The 23,393-nt window shown below is 47.6% G+C and overlaps 1 protein-coding gene and 1 long non-coding RNA gene across 11 annotated transcripts; one reads left to right on the plus strand and one right to left on the minus strand.

Moving 5' to 3' along the window:
• Positions 1-2,047: 2,047 nt before the first annotated feature.
• Positions 2,048-22,685, plus strand: PRDM8 (PR/SET domain 8). Of its 10 annotated transcripts, none has more exons than XM_063705359.1 (10): positions 2,241-2,659; positions 2,958-3,061; positions 3,387-3,829; positions 12,469-12,595; positions 14,354-14,465; positions 14,693-14,942; positions 15,923-16,103; positions 18,430-18,650; positions 19,642-19,873; positions 20,260-22,685. In XM_063705359.1, the coding sequence occupies exons 4-10, from the start codon at positions 12,547-12,549 to the stop codon at positions 21,879-21,881; spliced, it is 2,667 nt and encodes an 888-aa protein (XP_063561429.1). In that variant the 5' UTR covers positions 2,241-2,659; positions 2,958-3,061; positions 3,387-3,829; positions 12,469-12,546; the 3' UTR covers positions 21,882-22,685. The 10 variants fall into 10 exon arrangements, with proteins under 10 accessions (XP_063561428.1, XP_055240206.2, XP_063561429.1 ...); XM_063705362.1 differs by having other exon boundaries at positions 3,676-3,829; XM_063705360.1 differs by having other exon boundaries at positions 2,382-3,061; positions 3,648-3,829.
• LOC129532921 (uncharacterized) lies at positions 7,156-15,344 on the minus strand. Its single transcript, XR_008678863.2, has 3 exons — positions 15,165-15,344; positions 12,335-12,383; positions 7,156-12,248 (listed from the first exon to the last, which is right to left on the minus strand). It is a non-coding gene; the product is annotated as an uncharacterized lncRNA (long non-coding RNA).
• Positions 22,686-23,393: the final 708 nt, after the last annotated feature.

Consider the following 23,393-nt stretch of genomic DNA (forward strand, 5'->3'; position numbering starts at 1 on the left):
ATTTAGCAAATAAATATATGTAATGGCCAACTAAAGTTTCAGTTTTAGATAAAATATGAATAAATTTGTAGTATATGTCCCAAATATTTTATAACATATACTAAAAAGAGTATAATTGTATAGATAATACACACAAATATATATTATATATATAAACTAAAGAGCTTAAGTTAATTTAAGAGTCAACTTAAACACCAAGTTCCACAAACTTTCAAAGCCCTGAGTTTTGTTGTTGCTTTATTAAATTGTGAATGGATAAAAAGAATGTAAAATATGTATATGGCATAAAGAAAAACTACGCTGAACACTTTGTTAATTGCCACCCAGCCTAAGAAAAAGAACAACCTCAAAGGCAATCTCTATCCTGGATTTTGTGTTTAATCTTCCTTTGCCATTTTAATAATTTCCTTGCTTTCCTTTGTTCATCTTTATCCCCTCTGAAAAGCTAATAATGGAAATAAGACCTTTGCCTTTTACGATGCACTGAAGATAGCCTGACAGTCTTCCTCCCCTTAGCCCCCAAATTTCTAGTCTATGAGAATTATGCAAAATTTAAAACAGGAGGGTGCTCTTCATCTTGGTCCTCAGAAAAAAACATGACAAAGGTTGACCTTTACAGAGGTAGTTAGGTTGCTAGATAAAAAGAGATACAAGTGACAAACCAAAGAGAGGGGGAAATCCTACACTTAGGGGGTTGAGGTTTTGGTCTTTGTGTGTTTTTAGAGAAGCAACCTCAACTTTCAGGTTTCTGAAAGGGCTCCCCTGCTTTTCCTTCATCTCAGCCCTAGGCAAGCAGACCCCCTGCCCAAGCCTCCCTCCTGAGATCCTGCATATGCTTTCTTGCTAAATGACTTTTAGCACCGTTATCTCCTCACGGGATACATCTGTTGGGTGCCTCGCATCCTCAGCTTCACTTTCATCTCTTCTATCTCAACACATTGTTTCCTCCACTCCTGATGCCAGGGTGGAAGGAAGCCATCCTGCCCGGCCGCGCTTGGGGATTGGCAGCCAATGAATGATTGGCAGCGGGCATCTCTGTCAGAGCTTTGGCATGCTGCAGAGTAGAAGCCCCGTGCTAATGAATGCCATCTACACCTACCAGATGTGCCACTGGGTGACATGCCAGATCTTTTACATAATGCCATTCTGCCGGACACAAGACAGCTGAGGGGTGGGGAGGTGTGTCTTTTAATGCTTTGGGATGGGAGTAGATCTGGCTTTCCCTTATTTTATTTCTTACTCAGACCACCCGCCACTGCCCATACACCCAATCAGCTCCCTTTACATTGGGCTAAGGCTCAGGGCATCTCTCTCGGAGACAGTGGCGAAGCAGCAGAGTTTGAGTTCCCAGGACATATCTCCTGTCCCCTGGCTCTCATCCATGCTCATCATTTCCTTGAGTTCGCTCCCTGCCCGCATCCAGATTCAGGAAAGGGAAATAGTTTTCAAAATTAAAGAAATAAAAGCACTAATGGGATCTGAAATGAAAGGAAGGAAGGGGAAAAACTACACTTCCCATCCTCCCCCCTCCCCATCCCTAATATTCCCTTCTTCCCTAGTCTAAACGTGCAAGGATGAGCTTCCTACACCCCATCCCTTTGGCAGCTTCTCCTGTTCTTTCCTCTTCCACCGTCCACAGGAAACTGGAGCGTGTTTATCCCCAAGGGTGATATCCTGTTAGTGCCTGTCCCACGTTCTGGCTGAAGTAGCTGTCTTAAGGTGGAGGCGTCCAAAAATCCATGCCGTTTGGGGAGCAATGTTTCCTGGAGTGGGATGGACAAGGTGGGAAGAGAGGAAAATGAGCAAACCACTTCTGACGGACAGCGGGTGTGTGAGCGTGTAGGAATGCTTGGGTTGTCCTCGCCCAGCTCTCCATCCCCGGAGGGAGAATGGCTGGAGGGGGGCTGGTGGTTGCCAGGAGGATCCCCTCTCTTTTGCTAAACCTGCGGGTACCGGGCTGCCCTGTAATCGGCGGGACTTGAGAACGGCAGGCCTCCGCTCCTCCTACCCAGGGGCCATGACCCTCACACACCTCCCCACACCACCCCTCCCGCGACACACACGCGCCAGAGCCCTGCCCCGCGCCCGCCTGGGGCCGAGCAGCCTGGCCCCTTCTCTTGTACCCCCACCCCCGCCCGCTGCCGAGGCTCCAGATGGCTTCTCCTTGCGCTCGGCTCGCGGCCCCCAGACGCCGCCCGGCAGCAGCCGGCGGTCGCTCCCTCCCTCCCAGCTGCTGCAGCAGAGACCGGGGCCATTTCGCGAGGCGGACGGGCTCCTCGGCAGGCTCCGATTGGGGTGGGAGCGCGGCCGCCGAGGGGCCCGCAGTAGCTGCGCTCACGGGGAAGGAGCCCCACAGTCCCCAGGTAAGGAAGCCGCGGGGCAGGCGAAGGGCGGGGAAGGAGGAGCCTGAGCGTTCCGGTACCCAACCCTCTCTCTTTCTTGACCTTCCTCCCCTCTGCCCCTTCATCCTGGGCGCGGAGGGCGGAACAGTTTCTGGACCAGAGCACCCGCGAGAAGCAGGGAGCGGCCGCACAGCAGCCAGAAGAGGGCGCCAGCACCCCGGGGCCGGGGCTACAGGGCTGGCTCTGACCCGGCGTCCCGCCCCTGCCCCGGGGAACGCTGCCTCTGCCGCAAAGATGCCCCCTTCCGCTGGAAAGCGGTAATGCCCACCGCCCACCGCGACCACCGCTTCCCCATTTTTCTCAGTTCTAACTGTACTCCTCTCTCGTTTCCTTTTTGCTTCTCTCTCTCTCTCTCCCCACCCCCGTCCTCTCTTCCTCTCTCTTTCTCTCTGCGCTTGTTTTCTTACTTCCCCCTCCCTCCCCGCTTGCACCCCGGTACTTTTCCTTCTCTTTTCTGATCACTGGCGGGGGGAGGGTTAGTCGCCCGCCGGGAGGTAGTGTGGAGGGGATGGACGTGTTTCACGCTCAGGTTCTGGCTCTGGCTCCTCTCCATAGGTGCCTCCCTGGGTGCTCGCGAAAGCAGCCCTGAGAATGGCAGCTCTCAGAGGTTGAAGTCATTCTTTTCGGGGGACGGGGCACGGCGACTGTTTGATTGGGGGGTGAGTTATGCATTTGGGGCAGCGCTTCTCTGGAATGCAGAGCTGGGGATTTCCCTTGCTAGACGGATGCTTAAAGTTCAGTGGCTTTGTACTGAGCCCCTTTCTCCCCCCGAAAAGTCATGACAGTCAAAAGTATCTCTCTCTCTCTCTCCCCCGCCCCCCCACTTCTCTCCAAAACCCTGAAGACAGCCTCCCCGGACAGTCTTCACCGTTTTTTTTTTCAGAAGCAGTTGCGCTGGGGGTGGGGAAAGGGAGGGAAGGGACACTGAAAGGCCGCAGTGGCTGGCAACTCCGCGCCCGTCCGATGTCCTCTCTAATCCCCCAGTGTTCTGGCGCGTGCCCACAGTGCCCCCAGACCCTCCGCTCGCCCGTGCGCCGAGGTCGTCGGGTTTTAGACCCAGAGAGCACGTTCCGTAAGCTCCCGGCCCAAATCCCCTCGGAAAAATTAATCACAACGACCAGCGGATGCAAAATGTGTGCCTGTGTTGAGTCTGTCTTTTAATCCCGAACGTAATTCTAAAAAGCAGCATCAGACAAGAGCTTTATTAATCCCTTACACGAGCAAATGCGATCTCTGACCTACTAGACTTGTTTTCCTACAATTTCAAAAAAAGCCTCGCTAGAGGAATGTGCAAGGACAGAAGGGAAACTGAGGAGACCGGCAACTCATTAGCGAAATAATAGGGTGCACTGCAATAAAAATGCGGTCCTGAAGTGGAGCAGACTCACCTGCAAGGAGCCCGGAAAATCGACAGGGGCGGTGGCAAAGTGAGTGATGGGGATTGGAGGAAGGGGTAGGATTGGAGGAAGGGCCTCATGCACAGAGTGTGGTTGGGAGCTGGAGTGGGAACCCAGTTCTGTCTCTTCCGAAGGCTTAGGACCCATGTGACTGAATTTAGGGGCTGTCCCCTTGCGAGGGCACTAGGACAACAGGAGGGGCGCACCTGCAATACGGATGAGTTCAGAGTTTGATCCCTTGGGGCCTTTTTCTCGCACTTGAGATTTCACTACCATGTCGTTCAATTAATCATATTTCCCTTCTCTCATTTTATTCAAAACCGTCTTCCAGTTCCCTCATAATCGTAATTTGCGTCATTGCCTTTTATCGTTGATTAATTAGGAAGCCGAAAATGATAATGGAGGGTCGGGCCAATAAATTAGCTTTAGGAACAGACGGACGGACGTCCGAGGCTGCTGCATGGGTGGGCGCTGTCCACCGAAGCTGGCGGGGGCCACCGTCGCTGCAGCTGGCTTCTCAGGAAGGCGTTAAGGAAAAGGCGCACGGTACTGGCTGAATGGAGAGATCCACTCTGAAATAAACCCGGTGGCCACAAGGGAAAACTTCTCACTGCACTAAGTGGAGAGACTCCTGTGACGCTTAGCTTTTCCCGTTTGGTATAGAAAAGGAAGGACTGGGTTGTTATAGAAATGGACAAGAGGAAGGATGGGGTAGGATAAGAGTCAGACTCCTGTTACTTTCAGAGGCCTCCCTACTAGCGGGTAAACAGGTTTAAAGTCTGGGCCTTATTAGGAGCCTTTTTTTTTTTTTTTCCAGAACTGGAATGTTAGATTTACTTTTGCATCCTTTCCTTCCTCTTTCCACTTACCTACTGGTCTGAAAGAGGGAAGAAAGAAGGGAGGAAATAAGGGAGGAAGGAAGAGAAGGGAGAGAGAGAAGGCAGGGTGGAGAGAGAAAGAGAGAGAGAGAGAGAGAGATTGATTGTCAAGATCAGATCAGTTAACTCCCTGGCCAAAGAGGAAAGTTGCTAATGTGGAGTTGCTCCCTGCCCTCAAAGAAGCAGCAGCTCTGGGCGGGTAGGATCTCCTCTTTTCTCCCTTCATGAAATCGATCACGCCTCCAGAGGGCTGAAGGAGAGCACTTTGCCACTCTTCACAGCTACACCCTGGCCTCTTTAGCTTTCAATTGAAAACCAATTAAAAGTTTCTATAAATCTGTTAGTGCCCCTTTTATCTGGGGACCCCTGATGCATGCGATATTGCCCTTTAGATGCCTCTTCCGTGTTTTGTTTTACAATTGTTGTATCAATATAATGCGGCCTTTCTTCTGCTGTCTCTATAGATACAGATACACAAGGAAAACCAAAGCTATTCAGGCTCCTCATTTGTCCAGCAGCCTAACAGTGGTGCCCTTTCTCTGCTGCTGCTTTCCCTGCTTCGGGAGCAGCAGTTATGGTAGAAGCAGATGGCTACTGATTGGGGGAGCTTTGTGGCTCTAATACTGAATACTTTATGGAAAAGGGCTTTATCATGCTTCGTTGGGCAGAGGAACAAGGGATGAGATTTATGGCCAGGAAAAATAAATCTTTTTCCAAGTTGTGGCTCCTTCTCACCAATGTCTCCTTTGCCCCCGGGGTAGAACACCGAGGAATTGGTTTTATTTTATTCTCCTTTTTGCTAACAGCACCTTTTAGTCAGGGTAGTGGACTAAGAGCCAGAAGTTTACGAAATACCCCAGGTTGTTGCTGTATCAGCATTCTCTGCCCTCAGCGGGGAGAAAAAAAAAGCAGAAGAATATCATCTTGAATGCTGTTTCAGGCCATGTTTTCTTGAATGTCCTCTTAGTTGATGGGTAAAATATTATTGTCCATTATTTTATTATCTACGAAGAACAGAAAAGAATGCTAAGAGCTCCCATTTGAAGTCAGAGGATGATACTGGTATTGAAGGAGAGGGGGAAATGATGGGGCATTTGGTAATGTAGGTATGCTTCTCTACTTTGAAAGGGTCTGAGCTATGGAGATAATTAGGGGATGTCTGTGAATTTAGGGTTTGGGGCTCCAAATTGAATTTCCAAGGTTTGGGGGATATACAGAGTCCAACCCTATACTGGAGGCCTAATTCACCCCAAGATAGTCCATATCATTTCTCTTTTCTTCTCTTCACCTGAGTTTTACTTCTGTAACTTCTCTTGAGTCAGGTTTGCTCCACGTCTGTTGTTGGGTTGTGCCCCTTCTCTATATGCAGGGGGATGCAAACTCTTGCTCCTCCTGTCCTCGGAGTCTGTTCTTCTAGAGTAATGTCACCCCCCTTCCTGAGATCTGTAACATAAAGTCACTCAGAAATGCTCCTATAGAGCCCCAAATGCCTACTGGCAACCTGGCACCAAGAGATGGCAGTCAATCCCAGCTCTGGGTCTCCATTCCCATTTCAGACAGACTCTTTGTCTCCCTGATTTTTGAAATGTCATTTTCTGTTCAAGAAACATTTGTTGAGTGTCTTCCATGTTCCAAGTCCCTTTTCTCTGCCTTTTCAATTCTTTTACCTTGTACCTAAACACTAAAGACAAAAGGCCAGGAGGACCCGCATTCAGCTTCCACAAGGGTCACCTAACTTTCTACCACAAGCTACTTCCTTCCAACTCTCCAGGCACTACCACCCCACACACTGACATGCATCTTTGCATCTTGTTTCTCTCCAAAGAGGAAAAAAAGTAGGAGGAGAGAGCTGAGATTTTAAAAATTCTATTTACCCAGCATTCCAAAGCAGAAGACACTGAGATGCTTTAAACTTTGGGCATTTCTTTTGTGCTAGGCTGAATGCTCTTCCAGCCTCATCACACTTAATTCTTACGCTGACCCTTTAAATATGATGTTATTGATGTTAAATATTATAATATCCCTATTTCACAGATCCCCCTGCTTCACAGGAAACAAAAGCATAGAGATACTAACTAACTCAAGCAAGTGGCCTAGCTGGGATCTGAACCCAGGCTTGACCTGCAATATTCATAACCACTCTACGAGATAGATGTTGTCTTTACTATTTTACAAATGAAGATACTAAATTTCAGAGAGGTTAAGTAATTTGCTCAAACACACAGGTAGGAGATTACAGACCCCGGGTTCAGACCTGAGTGTTCAAAATCCCAAGTATCAACCTCTTAACCACTGCCTCTTGGATCCTTCAGGAGGAAGAGCAACTGGGAACCCACAACTGACCGCTATTACCTGATCCCCAGTCCTGGCCTGGGCGGAAAGTTTCATATAACTTGAGACGGTGCGCGTGGGGAAAACGTAAAGCTCCCGTTCAGGGCTGCTCCTGCGCGTAAGCTGCGTGGGCTAGGAGAAGGAGGCTCCGCCGGGCATCGCGAGCCAGACACGGAGCTCCGTCTGTCGTGCGGCCCACAGGGCTCCGCTCGAAGCCAGCGTGCGGGCGCTGCGACAAGGAGTGAGGGCAGCCACGGGGGGAACCCGCCCTGCACAAAGCTCCAGTGCCAGTGGTGTAGCTGCTGCCTCCGGGCATCAGTTACCTCGTCCTGCCAAGCTCCGGGACTTGGGTGTGTAGGGGAGGGCTGGAGCCATCCACCCGGTCCGCATCTGAGCCACAGCCCTTCACAGGAGTGGGGAGGTCACGCGCGCTCTAGGAGGCCCAGAGCCCTGGTCAGGGCTGGGAGGCCCGGTCCCCAAGTTTCTCTGCCCACCCCCAGACCTCGGCTTTTGGCCGCGGCGCTGGAGTTTACCATCAACGTGTTCACATGCTTCTCATCCCACGGAGTCGCCCGGATCAGCCTTTAACAGACTGACTTATCCGCGTTTCTAACGTGGCACCGCGACCCTGACCCTTGGCGCCTCTACCAGGCCTAAAGAAAGAACTTGCAAGCTGGGCATGGGAGGATGGAAGTCAAATATCAATCTACCGGGCAGGCCTTCCGCAGCAAACTGATTGCTCTTCCATTAAACCTGGGGTGGGGGTGGGAGGTGCACGGTGCGGGCTGGGAAAGAGGGAAGGGATGACTGCCTTTCCTTCCATTTCTCCCTAGAAACTTCGGGAAATCCTCAGCCCTCGCTGGGTCACTTGGAAAGTGGGTGCACAATACAGTTCCCAGTTTTCTAATGAGGAAGCAAAGGCAGTGTTAGTAACAATAGGCAGCTCTGAAATGGGCATTTAGTATGTACCAAGCGTTGTTCTCTGCTAAGTATCACCTCAGCACTAACTTTACGAAAAGGGTCCCTTTAATGCCCTCAGTTCACAGATGAAAGACTGAAGTACAGACCAGTTAAATTACCTGAGTGGGGAGGGCTGGGATTCGAAGCCATGCAGTCCTGGTTCCCCTGTGGAGTTGTGGGCTTTCCTGAGCCTGAATTGTTGGTCCTTCTTCTTGGGTCAGTTCTCCAGACTTCTAAGGAGAATGTTCATTAATGAAGGCATTGAGACCATCTCGTGTCCAAGACTGAAATGAAACTAGCCCTGGCTCTTGGAAGTGATCCCTTACCATCTGCTCAGCAACTGGCTTTCCAAAGCGCGCTCGCCCTCGTTCCCTTAGAGTCCTCACTGCGATCCGGGAGGCAGCTCTTGCCAGCTTTAGTTCAATCGGAGGAAAACCAAGGCTGAGCTAGGTCATCGGCAGCCCAGCTAGTAAGAAATGGGAACACAGGCTCCTGCCCTGCTAAACGAGATCAGGCGACCAGCTGGTTGAGGTCGTGCACAGAGGCAGGGAGAGAGGGTGGTGGGAAGAATGTTAGGTTCCCGCAGGCCCCGCCCTTGGAACGCCTTTCCGCAGGTAAAATGGTCACCTAGCGGGAAGCAAGTGATGGCACTAATTGCCGATGGAAGGCTAAAGAACATGGGAAATGTGGCGGGCCCTTGGGAACTGCATTTCCTCCCTGCTTCACCCAGGGCTCATTTGGAGCGTACCAAGCACACCGCTTGGCCCCACACTGCCCCACATTCACGGTTTCCGCACTGTGCGTCTACAAGGGCGACGCCGGGCAGATGATGGCTTGTTTTGTTCTGCCCTGGTAGCCTCCTGTGTCGGGGCTCTGCACTCTTTGGTGAATCAGCTCAAACGATGTGATCCGTGTCTGCGCCTCCTGATACTGTGGGGGCGTTGCCCTCCTTGGATCTCTCCCAGGGACACCCGGTTTGCCAACATTGAAGTCCGCGATTTGGCCTTCTCTGCACTCTTAGTTCTGTCGCTGTACCTTTCACTAAGACATGGGCACCGGACAATCTAGACATCAGGAAGTGTCCCAGTCTAGCAGGCACTTCTGTGCCTTGTCTTGTTTCCCAAACTTAGGACTCAAACTCAGCTGTGTGGGGCCTTGAGGAGGAGCAGCTAATTCAGTCCCCCAGGTTAGAAATGAAACTCGTTGCATTCAGTGCATTGGCATTGGCTTTCTCGAGGATATTTTCACAAGTTCAGGGGAACCCCACTTATCTGGAACATAGATGTCTTAGGACTTCAGTAAACTGACTCTAGAATATAGATAATGCTATGGGATAGTTGATCACACACACAAGATATTAGATAGTAACATTATACTCAGGAAATATATTCTTTATAACTCTATTCAATTTGCTCCCTTGGGACCAATTGCTGTCCTGTATGACTTCACACAAACTATTTTCTCAAAACCATCTTACATGAAAACATCCAAAAAAGAGCACTGGCTACTTAATGGACAAGCATCCAAGTAAAATGACAGTCCTAAAACTTATTTTTAATTGCTGCCTTTGACAACATTCACCCCAACCTTCTTAAACACACACCCATACCCATATATGCATAGAGGACCATTTCTGCTCAGGTATAAAGTTACTCAGGCCTAAGTTAAATTCTAGGCCTAGCAAATCTCAACATCTAGGTCATTATATTCAACATGTTTATTCTTAGGAATGTATGAGTGTTTTATTTAGCAATTCCGGGTATTATTTCTTTGAAAAATATGAGTTTTCCTTTAAACTTCCTTAAAAGGAGATTATGAATAATACCATGGTTACTATATTATATTACAGATACTATCAAATCAGCCTGGGAAGCAGCTTTTCGCTCAGCAAGTTCAAGAGAACAAATATGTTACAATCCTTGCCTATTCTTGCCTCCACTTCATAAGTGGAGAAGTAAGTCCAGAAGTGTTTATAGTAATAATGATGTTGCTGCATTTGTGACATGTTGATCTTTGAATTTTTTTAAGGAGACCACCTTTCCAAGTATTAGCAGTGAGGAAAGACTTACACTGGTAGCTTTCAAGTGTTTTTGAAAATCTTCTGAAAACTAACACCTCTTCATATAATGTTTTGGGAGACATCCCCCATTGATGCTAAATTAATACCCTTGGATTAAATCATAGAACACCTGGGATTAATTGAACTGAAATCATGAAAGATAGTTTTCACTCAGAGTTCAGTTGGCAATATGAGCAAGGGAGCAGTTTGGGAGCATAATTTGTGAAGAAATTGAACCATATTTCCAATACTCTTTAATAAAAGGTAAATCACCACTATTGTGGTTCCTAACTGGTATCTACTTCTCAAATACTCTCTGTCTCTCTCTTTCTTCCTTTCTTTTTACTTTCTTTCTCTCGCTTCTCTCTTCCTGGAGAAAATGAAATGTCTCTCTCTTCAGGCCTCAGGAAAGTGTACCATGGGTTTATTCCAAGTACTGGACATTTGTGTCCCCTGCCTAGACCTCTTTCCCAGAAGAGCCATGCTTTCTGCTGCTTTTTCCCCAGCAGCCCGAATTCTTACAGTCCATACCTCAGAAAGCTAACTGGGATTAGATGTCAAGGAGTATAGTCTGCCCAGGATATATATGCTGTGTGTCTATCGTTGCCTCTTTATTTAACTCAGGAATTACAATCCACCTAAAACAGAGAAGGAAAGGGTGGCACACAGGTACTGAATTGGGATGATGTCCATTCTCCTGGCTGTGTGAAGAAATTTGATGTAAATCCTCTCAATGTTGTCACATTCCCAAGGCCTAGAGTTAGACTTCTCAAAATTTCATTTGAGACTGCTGGACACCAATCTGAGACTGCTAGACATCCCCTGATCTGCAGTCTGCCTAAAAATCCTGACCCAGAGGGTAAGGAGGTTCAGAGTGACTGATGGAGACCTGGCTACAACCAGTCAACCCCCTTCACACTGAGATGCGTTCAAAGGGTGTGGTGTCTGAGTCTAGGAAGGACTTTGGAACCTACAGATTTGACAAAAATCCAAGTCTTTTCTTGCCAGATCTTTACACACTCATCTGGGGAAGAGTATAACATTTGGGAGAACCCAGGGGGTTGAAATAGTGGATACTGGATTTGGTTCAGAGGTCACACTCACACAGATGAGTATGAGGCACTGATTTCATATCTGTTGGTAGTTGTGCACAATGTCACTTCGGTTTGCTAGCCCTTCTAAAAGTCATATTCAGAGGCCATTAAGCCAGTTGACTACAACCCAGATCCAGGAGAGGAAGATAATAACATACAGCTTTCAAAGACTATCCCATTCTCAGCTGAACTCCAACACAAGTATAAGTAAAACTTGGGAATGGCTAAGAGAGAAAGTTTTAAACTTGAGAAAGGTAGATTATCATTGTAATGATAATAGTGGTAGTAGTAGCTGCAGGAGCAGCAGGATTAAAAGCAGGATCATTTACAAGGAAAAGCCCAAGAGAGAAAAGTATGAGTCAGGAGTAATGATCCCTACAGTTGGGAGCCTGAAGTCCTTCCTCACAGGCTACAGAATTACCCAACCCTGAGTCTCTGGCTTTCCCAGGGCCAGCCTGGAAAACATTTGCTCATGTAATACCCAGTGAGCCAACTACAATACTTAGGGTGAGGAACAGACCTAAACTGAGTTTGCAATGTATACTTATAAAAAACGAGTAGCCCTTCCCACACCCCACCCCCTCACATCATCTTTTACCCAACTCAGCAAGCATGGCTCTTCTCGACTCACCAAAATGTAAAACAAACAAACAAACAAACCCCTCTGGGTCTTTTTAAAAACCCACCATGTATCTTTCTCTTGATAAAGGCAAAGTGGTAGAAAATGAGTTAACAACCCTCTGAACAACATTTTTGGCACAGGCCTGGTGTTTTTCTTAATTGACCAGCCCATCATTTCTGTTTCTCTTTCATGTACAAGTAGTCAGTAAAGTTTATCCCTTAAAAAGTTCCTTATTCTGAATGGTGAGGCTAGGTAATACAATACTCCTCCTTGAAGATCTATTCTCTTCCTCCCTCAACCCTCACAGCCCCTTCCAGAGACCTCCCTGTGGGAAATTAATAAGCTTAGGAAGGAGCTGCCACTGTCTGCTCCATTGGCATCCTCTTATCTTCCAGTGTGTGGGGTTTTTCCCCCCTTTCACCATGAATTGCCATACTCTTTTGACAATCAAGCCTTTGCTGGCATAGTGCTTTGGCAACAGAGTTAGAGGTGGGTAAGCCAGGACCTAGAAAGATATAGAAAAAGAAAATCAGTGTGTTTTCATTCTCATGGGATAATAATCTTTACGTGAATTATTCTTGGAGATGTTACCTGCCTCTTATCACAGAAGTTGAAATATTTTGGGCTCCATTTTTCAACCCTGGGAAGAGAAAGAGTGTTCCCATTCTAATACTCCCTAAGAATTAAAATTCCCTTTCTTACCCTTTCTCCACCCTCTCACTTAGGTCATAAAAGCCACCTGGGGTGTCATTTATCAACCTCTCTCCAGCCCACTCTTCCAAAATAACACTACAGTTTCCTACATGTGTATTTTTGCCAGGACTCCAAAGAGCCTTGCTAAAGTGGAACAAGGTGAGCATACCCACTCTTCATTGTCATTCTTCTAATTGCTTAATTGGAAATAAAATCCTAGGGAAGAGAGCTCCAAATATATGCATAAACCCATTGTTCCATATGAATTACATAAAACTATTGGCTAGGTACACTTTTATAGTACTGTCTGAGGCTGAATAAATGTCTCAACCCTTCATTTAGTATCAGTGAATTCCAGTATTAATGCAGAGTGATTTCAAAGTAGTTTATGTACCATTGTAGCCCATAAATTTCTACGGAAATAAAAATAATTTGTAGATTTTCTTTATCCCCTATTAATTATTGTCATTTAGGACATTTATATTACCAAGCAAAATGTGTACCACTTAAATTACTAGAAAACTCTTCAAGTAAGAAGTTCAACTTAATCTTACTTATATTGTTTTGTTATGTCAGTTATTTAACTCATAATAAAAAGGGTAGGTCAGATTCATAAAATGTGAGAAATTCTTGTATTTAAGGATCTCTACCTGAAAGCAGTAGGAAAAAAAGTAATTAGAGGGCAAAAAAGTGAAACTGAAATGAAGCATCTGTTGGCCAGATTCTCAATAAATTGCTCCCTTCTCAGATGTATAAAATTGTCGCTGTTTTCTAGCTTAAGACGTAAAAAGGTCAAGCTGTTCCACCCTCAACTTAAGTACCAAAAACATTATTTTATACAAACTGGAGTCAAGGTTTTAGTACCTCAAAAGAAACATAGTTTAAATGGTCTCTGTATTTAATAAGAGAAAGGCCAGGCACAAGAAAAATGCCTTCCATTTAGAGTTTATTTTCTAAATGTCCACATTCTGGAGTAGAGGCTTACATATCTACAATATGTAAGATAATTTTTTAATGGTTTGCGTGGACAGATGACTTTTCCTGAAAGATAAAATTCCAATTCTCTAAATAACAGCAAAAGAAAGCACTAAGAAGTGTTCTGTTTGACAGATTAATGAAATTATGTTCTTAAACACTGCTCCTCACACACCATATTGCATTTATCAGTCTGTAGTTTCTAAGGGACCACATGACTCTCCTATGGCTACTTTTCTTTCTTAACTTGAGGTTGTGTACACCCGTGCCTCTTCTGCTCTTTATTTTTCTTCTTTCTTCTACTCTGAATTAAGTTAAGTTTCTGGCCACTATTCTTCAAACCTGAGGTTTATTTTCCAGATGTTTGAGACATTATTTTCACATTTCTAATTCTTCCACCCATTCTTTAAAGAAGTATTAGGGGACAATGTGTCCATACTTGTGTGTGTGTGTGTGTGTGTGTGTGTGTGTATAGAGAGAGAGAGAGAGAAGTGAATCTAGTATTCAATGGAGCAATCAGTCAGAAGACAATTGGTAGCTCAGTACAGCTGCAGATTCTTATATACAGGCATGTGAGAGAGCCCTCATTGCACTGAGCCTTGGTCATTAGGAGTCAACCTTAGCCGAAGTAGATAAAATTGCACATAGCCAAAGTACATAAAACTGCACTTCAAGAAGCTTTCTTTGAAAAGTCAGTAGCTAACCTGAAAACTAAGGGATTCCCCATTTTCTCTCAATATATGGGGATTTTGCAGCCCTTCCTTCTGTGAATTTCAGCTTAGTTCTAGGCAGCAATTCGGAATTTGCCTGGGGTACTGACCAGAAAAGAGAAGGAAATACACACAAACACACACACACACACACCCACAGAGAGAGAGAGAGAGAGAGAACAGGGAAGAACATGAACTTCATGGGAAAGTCCTTGCACTTGTTTCTCCTCAGCAAAATCCTCCCCTGGCCTCCTGGGACTGCAGTCACCAGGCTCTCAAAGCCTCAATACCCCACTGAGTTCCAGAGAAGGGTCTCAAAGCTGGGAGAGGATCAAACTAACATGGTAAGCTGCTCTTTGCCAACTCCCCAAATACATTATTTCAACACTAGGAAAAACAACAACGAGGCTCTCTCCTTACGTTGTGGTTCTGCCTCCTCCACTTTAGCTAGCTACACAATCCGATTTATCCTAATGCTGACAGATTGCCCACTTCAAAGTAGTGGTGGTGTGGGTGGGGCTGAAGGAGTTGAGAAACTGTCTATACCACTCAAAGGCCTTTCTTCCTTTAGGAGTAGAGAATTGAACTGTGAAAAAGAAGCCCGAGATTCCCCAGCGACGTGGTGTTGCAGCCCCATTGAAGGAGTCAACTTGCAGGCTGTTAAAGACCTCAAGTCATTAGCATCAGCTGCTGCACTAAAGGGGCAAGTCAGCGCCTCTAAGTGGCTTAGCGCACAAACGAGGCTCCCGAGACGGCCTCGGCAACTCCATCCCCTCCTCCACCACCCGCTGGATGTGAAAAGCTTTCCGGAGCCCATCTTGGTAATCATTTTTATTTTTAATCACCCTTGCCCCCCAACCCCAAGACCTCAGAGTGCCAACAGTACCCATTATAGACTCCCTCTGGGGCTGCGCAGAACGCACCAAGCAGAGGGGGGAAAAACCCCACGAAAACAAAAACAAACAAAAAAAACAGGAACTGTTTGAGTCCAGTAACCTGCGCTTTTCCCACCAACCTCCCACACCCCACCTCCGCCCACGTACCCGTGTCCTGGGACTAGGAGGTACCGTTATGTCCCCTTCCGAGGTCTGGTGACATTCTCATTCCAACCTCATCTCCCAAGCCACGGGAAGGCTGAGCCAAGTTCTCACCAAAGCGCATCCTTTCTGAATTTTGCAGGGGGAAGCTTGGTAGTGTTGGCGCTCCTGAAGAGAGACGACGCCCGTTTATCACCCCCAGGCAACTAGCTGCGCAAATCAGCGGTGGCTCCAGGGCTAGAGAATCCCTGGAGCTAACCGCACCCCTCTCCCTTTCACGGAACGCGGACTCCGGGGAAATACGCACGGGGTCCGCACGCGCTGGGTGTCCAGCTCTCTGTCATAGCTTCTCCAAGTGCCTAGTGAAACTGGGAAAGGCCCTCTCCAATCATTTTGGTACCTTCCTTTCCAATCCTGAAACGATTTTCCCCTCCTAGCAGTCCCAGAGGGCCCGAGCTTTAGGAGGAGGCGGGCCGGGACTCTCTCTGAGAGGCGTTGCCACCCGGGGTAGGCGCTCAGGATCTGCGGGGCGCGGGCAGGCCGGGGGAAAAAGCTGCGAGGCAGGCGGCGCCGGAGGGAGCGCCTGGCCCAGCAAAGAGTTAAAGGGAGGGGACGTGGGCTGTCACGCGTCATTGGGCAGATTATGTGCAGCAAACAAAAAGTGTGTGTCTGCGTGCCAGTCAGTCACTGCATCGGGTCCATCTGTACAACTCTCTCCGTTTCTCCGTCTCTCTCTCTCACCCTCCCTCCCTCCACCCCCCCAGTCTTTTTCTCCCCATCTCTCCATCTCTCTCTTATCTCTTCGTGAAGAGCCTAAAAGGCGGCAACACCAACACCTCTTGACATGGAAATACACTGATACAATAGGCAAAAGGAAACACTCGATTGCATCTTCCCGGTTCCAGGTGGCCTTATCTGGGAGATTCTATACTGACCTTATTCCTGGTAAGTCTATTTGCATTGATGTGGGAGGGGGATGGGAGGAAGACAGTTTGGTGGAAAGAGTAGAACATTTTGTCTTCCGTCTCCTTATTATCCAGAAGAGAGAGAAAAATAATTCTTGAGGGGCTGTCTACTGCCAGTAATATTGTACAAAAGGAGGAGCGGGTGGTGAGCACTTTGCCGGAGAAGCCGGAGACTGGGGAGCGCGCGGCCGCCAGACAATGCCTGCCTAGAGGGACGGGCTAGTGGCGGGCAGCAGCGACCGGCTTTCAGAAAGCCCCGCCGGCTCTGGGGTATATTCCCAGGGCAGGCGGATAAGAACCTGGGCCTAGAGCGGGGCACGGAGCTGTGAAACGTTGCGTGGCAAAGGCGACCGCATGCGGGCGGGCGCTCCTAGGCTCTTGCCCAGCGGTTATTGTGATGGGCTTGAGGCTCGTGGCGCCTGGCGCTGCGACTCCGACCGCTATTAGCGCGGCGTAGTGAGGACCTTTTTGCCGTATTGTTAGGTAGAACTGCATTTTAATGACTGTGTCCCTGCTGTTGCCCGAAGTGACGGGGCGACCTCCCGGCACAATGAAATGCTTGTGTGAAAGAGATTTTTAAAAGAGAGAAATTGGGGAATAAAACGCTGAATTGAAGGAAATTGAAAAGAGGAGAATAGGATTCCGTTGAAAAGGAGATAAGAGGTTATGGGGTTTTTAAAATGTATTTTGATTTGAAATGAAAAAATCAGGATGTCTACCTTGTATGGGGTAAAAATGACCAGGGATAGATGATGTAGAATAATAAAGTTTCTACTTTATGGATATTTTCCCTTATTTCTGCTGTCTGGGAGATACAGCCCAACACTTGACATTTGGGGGGTGCAAGAGGATGAATGGAAAATGAGGCTAACCAAAGTTTTAGGCTATGTTAGCTGGAATGGGGGGGAAAAAGCACACCTTGTAATCACACGTGTAAGGTTAACTGGTTAATATAAATTAAAATAAAAATAGATGTCACTGACATTATTCCATAATGAACAGCTTTGCAGGAAAAGAATTAGATCTACTCTTTCCTGCTACTTTAATTATATAAAACATACATAAATAATTGCCAACAGTGACATTATTAGGGAACAACAAACTTGGAGGAATCTTTTGATTAGTCTGAAATACTAAGCAATGCAGCTAGTTCAAAGCTAGTTTAAAAATTTAAATACCTGGTTTTTTGTGGGGTTTTTTTTTTGTTTTTTTTTTTTAGTGTTAAGTCTTGTATGGGGTGTCCAGAGGAAGGAAAATGTCCCTTTATGACAGCTTAATAGAGAATCCTCCATTGGGGCATTACTTTCTAAATTGCTGCAGATTAAACAGCTGGAGAGCCCACTGAGGAGTGCTCAAGCAGGGCTGCCCCCTCTTGCCCAAAAAGGGTCATATGGGGTAGGGGGAGTGAAAATTTACCAGTCATTACACACAGTATTTCAGACTGGGGACACTTTAGGCCTGTCCTGTACCTGCTCACTTCATGAGCCACATGTGACTCAATCCACCCCCTTGTATAACAAGGTAACCGGGATTCACTCTCATCCATAAATAAGCACGTCCAGAAAAAAAAATTACCTCTGCTTGCTGCTTTTAATTAAAGCCTCAGAGGAACAGTGTTGGATTATGGTAATGAGCAGACATACGTCCCTTCTTGTAGGCTGCAGAGAAAGGTTAGCTGACACAGAATTAGTGGCCCTGACATTCCACTTGAAATCCATTCGCCATGCTCCGCTGTCTCCGCCTGCTCACTAACGCTGTTCCCCTCCTTGGAAGAAAAGAAAAAAATCAGCTCCCAGGCACCCAGTTCAATACATAGGCAGACAGGCACTTTCCCCCAAGGGTTAGAAGTTTCTTTCAGTAAGGGAAGTCTATAGGCTGGTTTTAAAAATTTTATATATATATATATGTGTGTGTGTGTGTGTGTGTGTGTGTGTGTGTGTGTGTGTGTGTGTGTGTGTGTGTATACATATATATATATAATTCTGCCTGGAACTTCACCTCTAAAACCTACCCAATTCAACATCAAGGTAATGCAAAAATTATCTAGTCTTTCCTAGCCCTTTCTTTTCTTTCTCCCAAGCAGTCAGCTCCAGATCTCCCACTATTGTAATTATTTTAACAAGTATCCCTTAGTTTTCATCTTTAAAATATGCCATGTTTATCTGCTTTAATTTTGAAATAAGAGCTATGCAAAAATCAGACATGTGCAAGGAAAATCTACCTAGTATTTGGACAGTTCTGCTTGGGTTAATGGCGTTAAAAGCAGTAACGTAACTCACTTTCTTGTGCTGTGTGTCTATCTCCAGTGATGGAGGATACTGGCATCCAGCGAGGCATCTGGGATGGAGATGCCAAGGCTGTCCAACAATGTCTGACAGATATTTTTACCAGCGTTTACACCACCTGCGACATCCCTGAGAATGCTATATTTGGTCCCTGTGTCCTGAGCCATACTTCCCTATATGACAGCATAGCTTTCATAGCTCTCAAGTCTACTGACAAGAGAACAGTACCGTATATCTTTCGGGTAAGTCTCCACTGTAGCTGTGTAGGTGTATGAGGGTAATGTCCTGTTGGAAATGGACTAAAAATAATTCTAATGACAAGTGGAGATAGGTTTTGCCTGTGGAAAAATGCAGTAATGCAAGCAATCCCATTTCACACATCAAAAATTAGAAAAGGAAAATTAAACTCAAATTATTGTCAACTGATTTTTTGGAATAAATGACAAAATTTGATTTGGAATGTTAGAAATATCTAAATCAGTGCTTCAGTTCTGGATTATCCTGGTGATGAACACGACTTCCTAAACTCTGGGAGATTTCACTGGGGTGGAGGCTATTTGCATACTAACTAGTTTTTGCAAGTTCTTTGACAAGTATTGGGTACATCTGCCTTCCATTTGAGGAGGCTTCTTCATCCCCTAAAGATTAGTTTCTTTGGTAATATTAGCTAGTGCCCAGAGTTTGTATTTAAATAAAAATGTTAATGGTTTTGACAGTAAAGCATCATCAAATCCATATGTCTGAATTGGAAGATAAAAGGCCTCTCATTTCCTATTCTTCTTTACAAAGAAAAGCTATTAATTGTTCTAGCCAAGATTAGGAACATGATTGCCATAGCATAATTTCTAAGATCTAAGCTTGCTTTATTTCTGAAACAAACAAAATTCTCCATACCTTTGTAATGTGGAATAACTTAGAAGTAAACTCTCAAGGGGTTAACACTAAATTATAAGAAGAAATTTCCTCATTTAGTATTCAACCAATATATAAAAACGGTGACTTAAATAAACTATATGATTGATGCAGTGTTTCAAAGAATGGTTATCTTGCCTAATGGTTACAAACATGAGGACAGGTCCCAGCTTGGGCCAAACTTTTGGAAGCGTGGTCTCAGACAATTTTTGGAAAAGACTAACATAGAAGAAATGGTCTTGATTCTTCTGATTTCATTCCCTCATGAGGGTCCCTCTCCCCCTCTCCTTCTTGTCGTCTTTCATTTATTTCAAACCGCAGGTAGACACCTCAGCAGCAAATGGTTCCTCAGAAGGTCTCATGTGGCTGCGGTTGGTCCAATCGGCCAGAGATAAGGAAGAGCAGAACCTTGAAGCCTACATAAAAAACGGACAGCTGTTCTACCGCTCTCTCCGCAGGATTGCCAAAGACGAGGAGTTACTAGTTTGGTACGGGAAAGAACTGACTGAGTTACTCTTGCTCTGCCCCTCTAGATCCCACAACAAAATGAATGGTAGGTTGGCTCGCGACCGGCGTGTGGGCCCTTAACTAGCGGGGGAGAGACGCAGGGAGCGGCAGGGGCTCACCCGGCGTGTTGGCGCGCCTTTCTTCCCTTCGGGTGTCTCATAGGAAGACTCTGAGATATAGTCTGGAATGAAGTTAAACAGATAGGTGAGGATAAAGCGAGGAAACTTGGCTTGTTTGCTGTATTCCCCCCAAATCAGGAGGGAAAGTTAGATCAGGTTGGTCATTCTTTTCTCAGGCACTCAGGCCCTGAGAAATGAAGGTGGATTTGTCAAGGGGATGGTGGCAAACTGGCTTGGGGGCGATGCTGAGTAATCATGTGGTGTGCGTGTGTGTGTGTGTGTGTGTGCGTGTGTGTGGTGTTTGCTCACTAAGCAGGGTCGTCCCCTTACACATGCCTGGAATGCAGCCAACGTTTCCAGTTTGAGTTCCCCTATGTGGCGCATCTGCGTTTCCGCTGCCCCAAGAGACTTCACAGCGCTGATATAAGTCCCCAAGACGAGCAAGGCGGCGGCGTGGGCACCAAGGACCACGGGGGCGGCGGCGGCGGTGGCAAAGACCAGCAGCAGCAGCAGCAGGAGGCACCTTTAGGCCCGGGTCCCAAGTTTTGCAAAGCCGGCCCCCTCCACCACTACCCATCCCCCTCCCCAGAAAGCAGCAACCCACCCGCTGCCGCCGGCGGCAGCAGCGCGAAGCCATCCACAGACTTCCACAACCTGGCCAGGGAGCTGGAAAACTCCCGGGGAGGCAGCAGCTGCTCCCCAGCCCAGAGCCTCAGCAGCGGTAGCGGCAGCGGCGGCGGCGGCGGCCACCAGGAGGCGGAGCTGAGTCCCGACGGCATCGCCACGGGCGGCGGCAAAGGAAAGAGGAAATTCCCGGAGGAGGCGACGGAGGGTGGCGGTGGCGCTGGTCTGGTAGGGGGCCGGGGCCGCTTCGTAGAGCGGCCCCTCCCGGCCTCCAAGGAGGATCTGGTGTGCACACCGCAGCAGTACCGAGCCTCGGGCAGCTACTTCGGCCTGGAAGAGAACGGCCGCCTCTTCGCGCCGCCAAGTCCCGAGACGGGCGAGGCGAAGCGCAGCGCCTTCGTGGAGGTGAAGAAGGCTGCCCGCGCGGCCAGCCTGCAGGAGGAGGGGACAGCCGACGGCGCGGGAGTCGCCTCCGAGGACCAGGACGCTGGCGGCGGCGGCGGCTCCTCCACGCCCGCGGCCGCGTCGCCGGTGGGCGCCGAGAAGCTGCTGGCCCCGCGGCCTGGGGGCCCGCTGCCCAGCCGGCTCGAGGGCGGCAGTCCTGCGAGGGGCAGCGCCTTCACTTCGGTGCCGCAGCTGGGCAGCGCGGGCAGCACGGGCGGTGGGGGCGGAACGGGCGCCGGGGCCGCAGGCGGCGCGGGCGGGGGCCAGGGCACCGCGTCGGACGAGCGCAAAAGCGCCTTCTCGCAGCCAGCACGCTCCTTCTCGCAGCTGTCCCCGCTGGTGCTGGGCCAGAAGCTGGGCGCGCTCGAGCCATGCCACCCCGCCGACGGCGTGGGCCCCACCAGACTCTATCCCGCCGCTGCGGACCCTCTAGCGGTGAAGCTCCAGGGGGCCGCGGACCTGAACGGAGGTTGCGGGTCCCTGCCGAGCGGCGGCGGCGGCCTGCCTAAGCAGAGCCCCTTCCTGTACGCCACCGCCTTCTGGCCCAAGAGCTCCGCTGCCGCTGCAGCCGCGGCTGCGGCGGCGGCCGCGGGGCCCTTGCAGCTGCAGCTGCCCTCGGCGCTCACGCTGCTGCCGCCCTCCTTCACCTCGCTGTGTCTGCCCGCGCAGAACTGGTGCGCCAAGTGCAATGCCTCCTTCCGCATGACCTCCGACCTGGTGTACCACATGAGGTCGCACCACAAAAAGGAGTATGCGATGGAGCCCTTGGTGAAGCGGCGGCGAGAGGAGAAACTCAAGTGCCCCATCTGCAATGAGTCCTTCAGGGAGCGCCACCACCTCTCCAGGCACATGACCTCGCATAATTGACTCGGAAAGGACCCCAGCTTTCCACGCGCGCGCAAGCACAGTTAAGCCACCTGCAGGAATAAACACGCGAGAACATCCACCGCTTCCTTGCACCCCGAAACACTGCACAAAGACACATACATTCACACCCCCCCTCCCCAACGCGCACACACACGTCCTCTCCTCCCAGGAACCTCATTCAAATTTTTACCCGGGACACACATACCCCCCCCCCCCACACACACACACAGACACACACAGACACACACACAAGAGCCAGGATGGTGGAGTTTTGATTGGGTGGGTTGTTTGAGGGGGTTTTCTTTTGAATGCACGCATTTTCACTTTCCCCAAAACAAAGGTACATTTTTAAAAATGTCATATATTGCAACATATTGATGCATTTGTCATACGTTTCTACTTAAATTATTAAGCACTTACGATTTAGATGTAATAATTATATGTAAGGGCAAAATTTATTTTAGATATAAAGTAAAGGAGGAGGGTGAGATTCTTTCTGCATTTCTTGATGACAGTTTGTGTTCTTACAAAAATAAACAAAATGAATAAAAAGGGATCACCATTCAATTTGAGTTTCCAGGGGGAAGTGCATGTATAATGAAATGATAATGGACTTCAATGAAGAATGTCATCAATTATGTACATATGTATTTTCTTTTAATACAAAGTGTAATTTTGTGCCAGTGAAATGGAGTCTGAATAGTTATGTGTTTCTTTTATCCTTGGAAATATTTATTAAACTTTATAGTTTATCGGAGTATGTTGGATGCTTTGACAATAAATGACTATTTTCTTCAAAGCAAATATTTGGAAAGTTTTTAAATTTTATCGTTGTAGTTAAGGACTATACTTTGAGTAAATGTCACTTATTTTCACTGAGTTCCTGAAAAGAAGGGAAGAAACAGCATAAGAGAGAATGATAAACCTGGCACCATTTGCATTTATGTACTCTAAGCCAATTTTGAGCCTAAAAGAAGATAAGTTTTTATTATCACTTCGAAAATATTTAGCTGGAAAGTGTTGTGCATCTTGATCAAAGACAAATCATTTAGACAAAGATGCCTGCCATGCAGCTAACCTGTCACTGGGACACCAGCATTCTTTTCAGCAGCAGGATAATTAGCATCTTCACAAATGGTCTGAGACAAACAATGTTCAGGCTGGGATCTGTGAGACCAGATGAAAAGCCCACTTTAGGTTCTACTAGTGATGGCTAAATAGAAGGGTATCTTGTACTCTAATGTCATTACAATGGCATTCTGTCATAAGCTATTTAGAGATCCTGTGGGGAGTTTCCCTAAAAACCAAGGTGGAATGACCGTGGTTTGATCATGGTCTATGTATTGCAAGGCCCATCTTTCCTTCTAAAGGCATGGACAACTGCATAGCCTCTGCAAAAAACGTGTCCTGAAACATTACAATGCAGAAAAACCTGACGATTGCCCTCCTCTTTCTACTCTTCCCTTTATGAAAAGTACTTCTGTATTCTTTACATACTGATAACTAATTAAA

This window comes from Gorilla gorilla, chromosome 3 (assembly GCF_029281585.2).
Source record: "Gorilla gorilla gorilla isolate KB3781 chromosome 3, NHGRI_mGorGor1-v2.1_pri, whole genome shotgun sequence".
In the NCBI taxonomy this organism is placed as follows: Eukaryota; Metazoa; Chordata; class Mammalia; order Primates; family Hominidae; genus Gorilla; species Gorilla gorilla.

Coding starts and splice junctions, on each gene's coding strand:
- PRDM8 (XM_055384231.2), top strand. CDS start 2,154: ATGGCTTCTCCTTGCGCTCGGCTCGCGGCCCCCAGACGCCGCCCGGCA. Junction 14,466..14,692: donor GAGAGGATCAAACTAACATG/GTAAGCTGCTCT, acceptor TTCTTCCTTTAG/GAGTAGAGAATTGAACTGTG. Junction 16,104..18,429: donor CTATACTGACCTTATTCCTG/GTAAGTCTATTT, acceptor GTCTATCTCCAG/TGATGGAGGATACTGGCATC.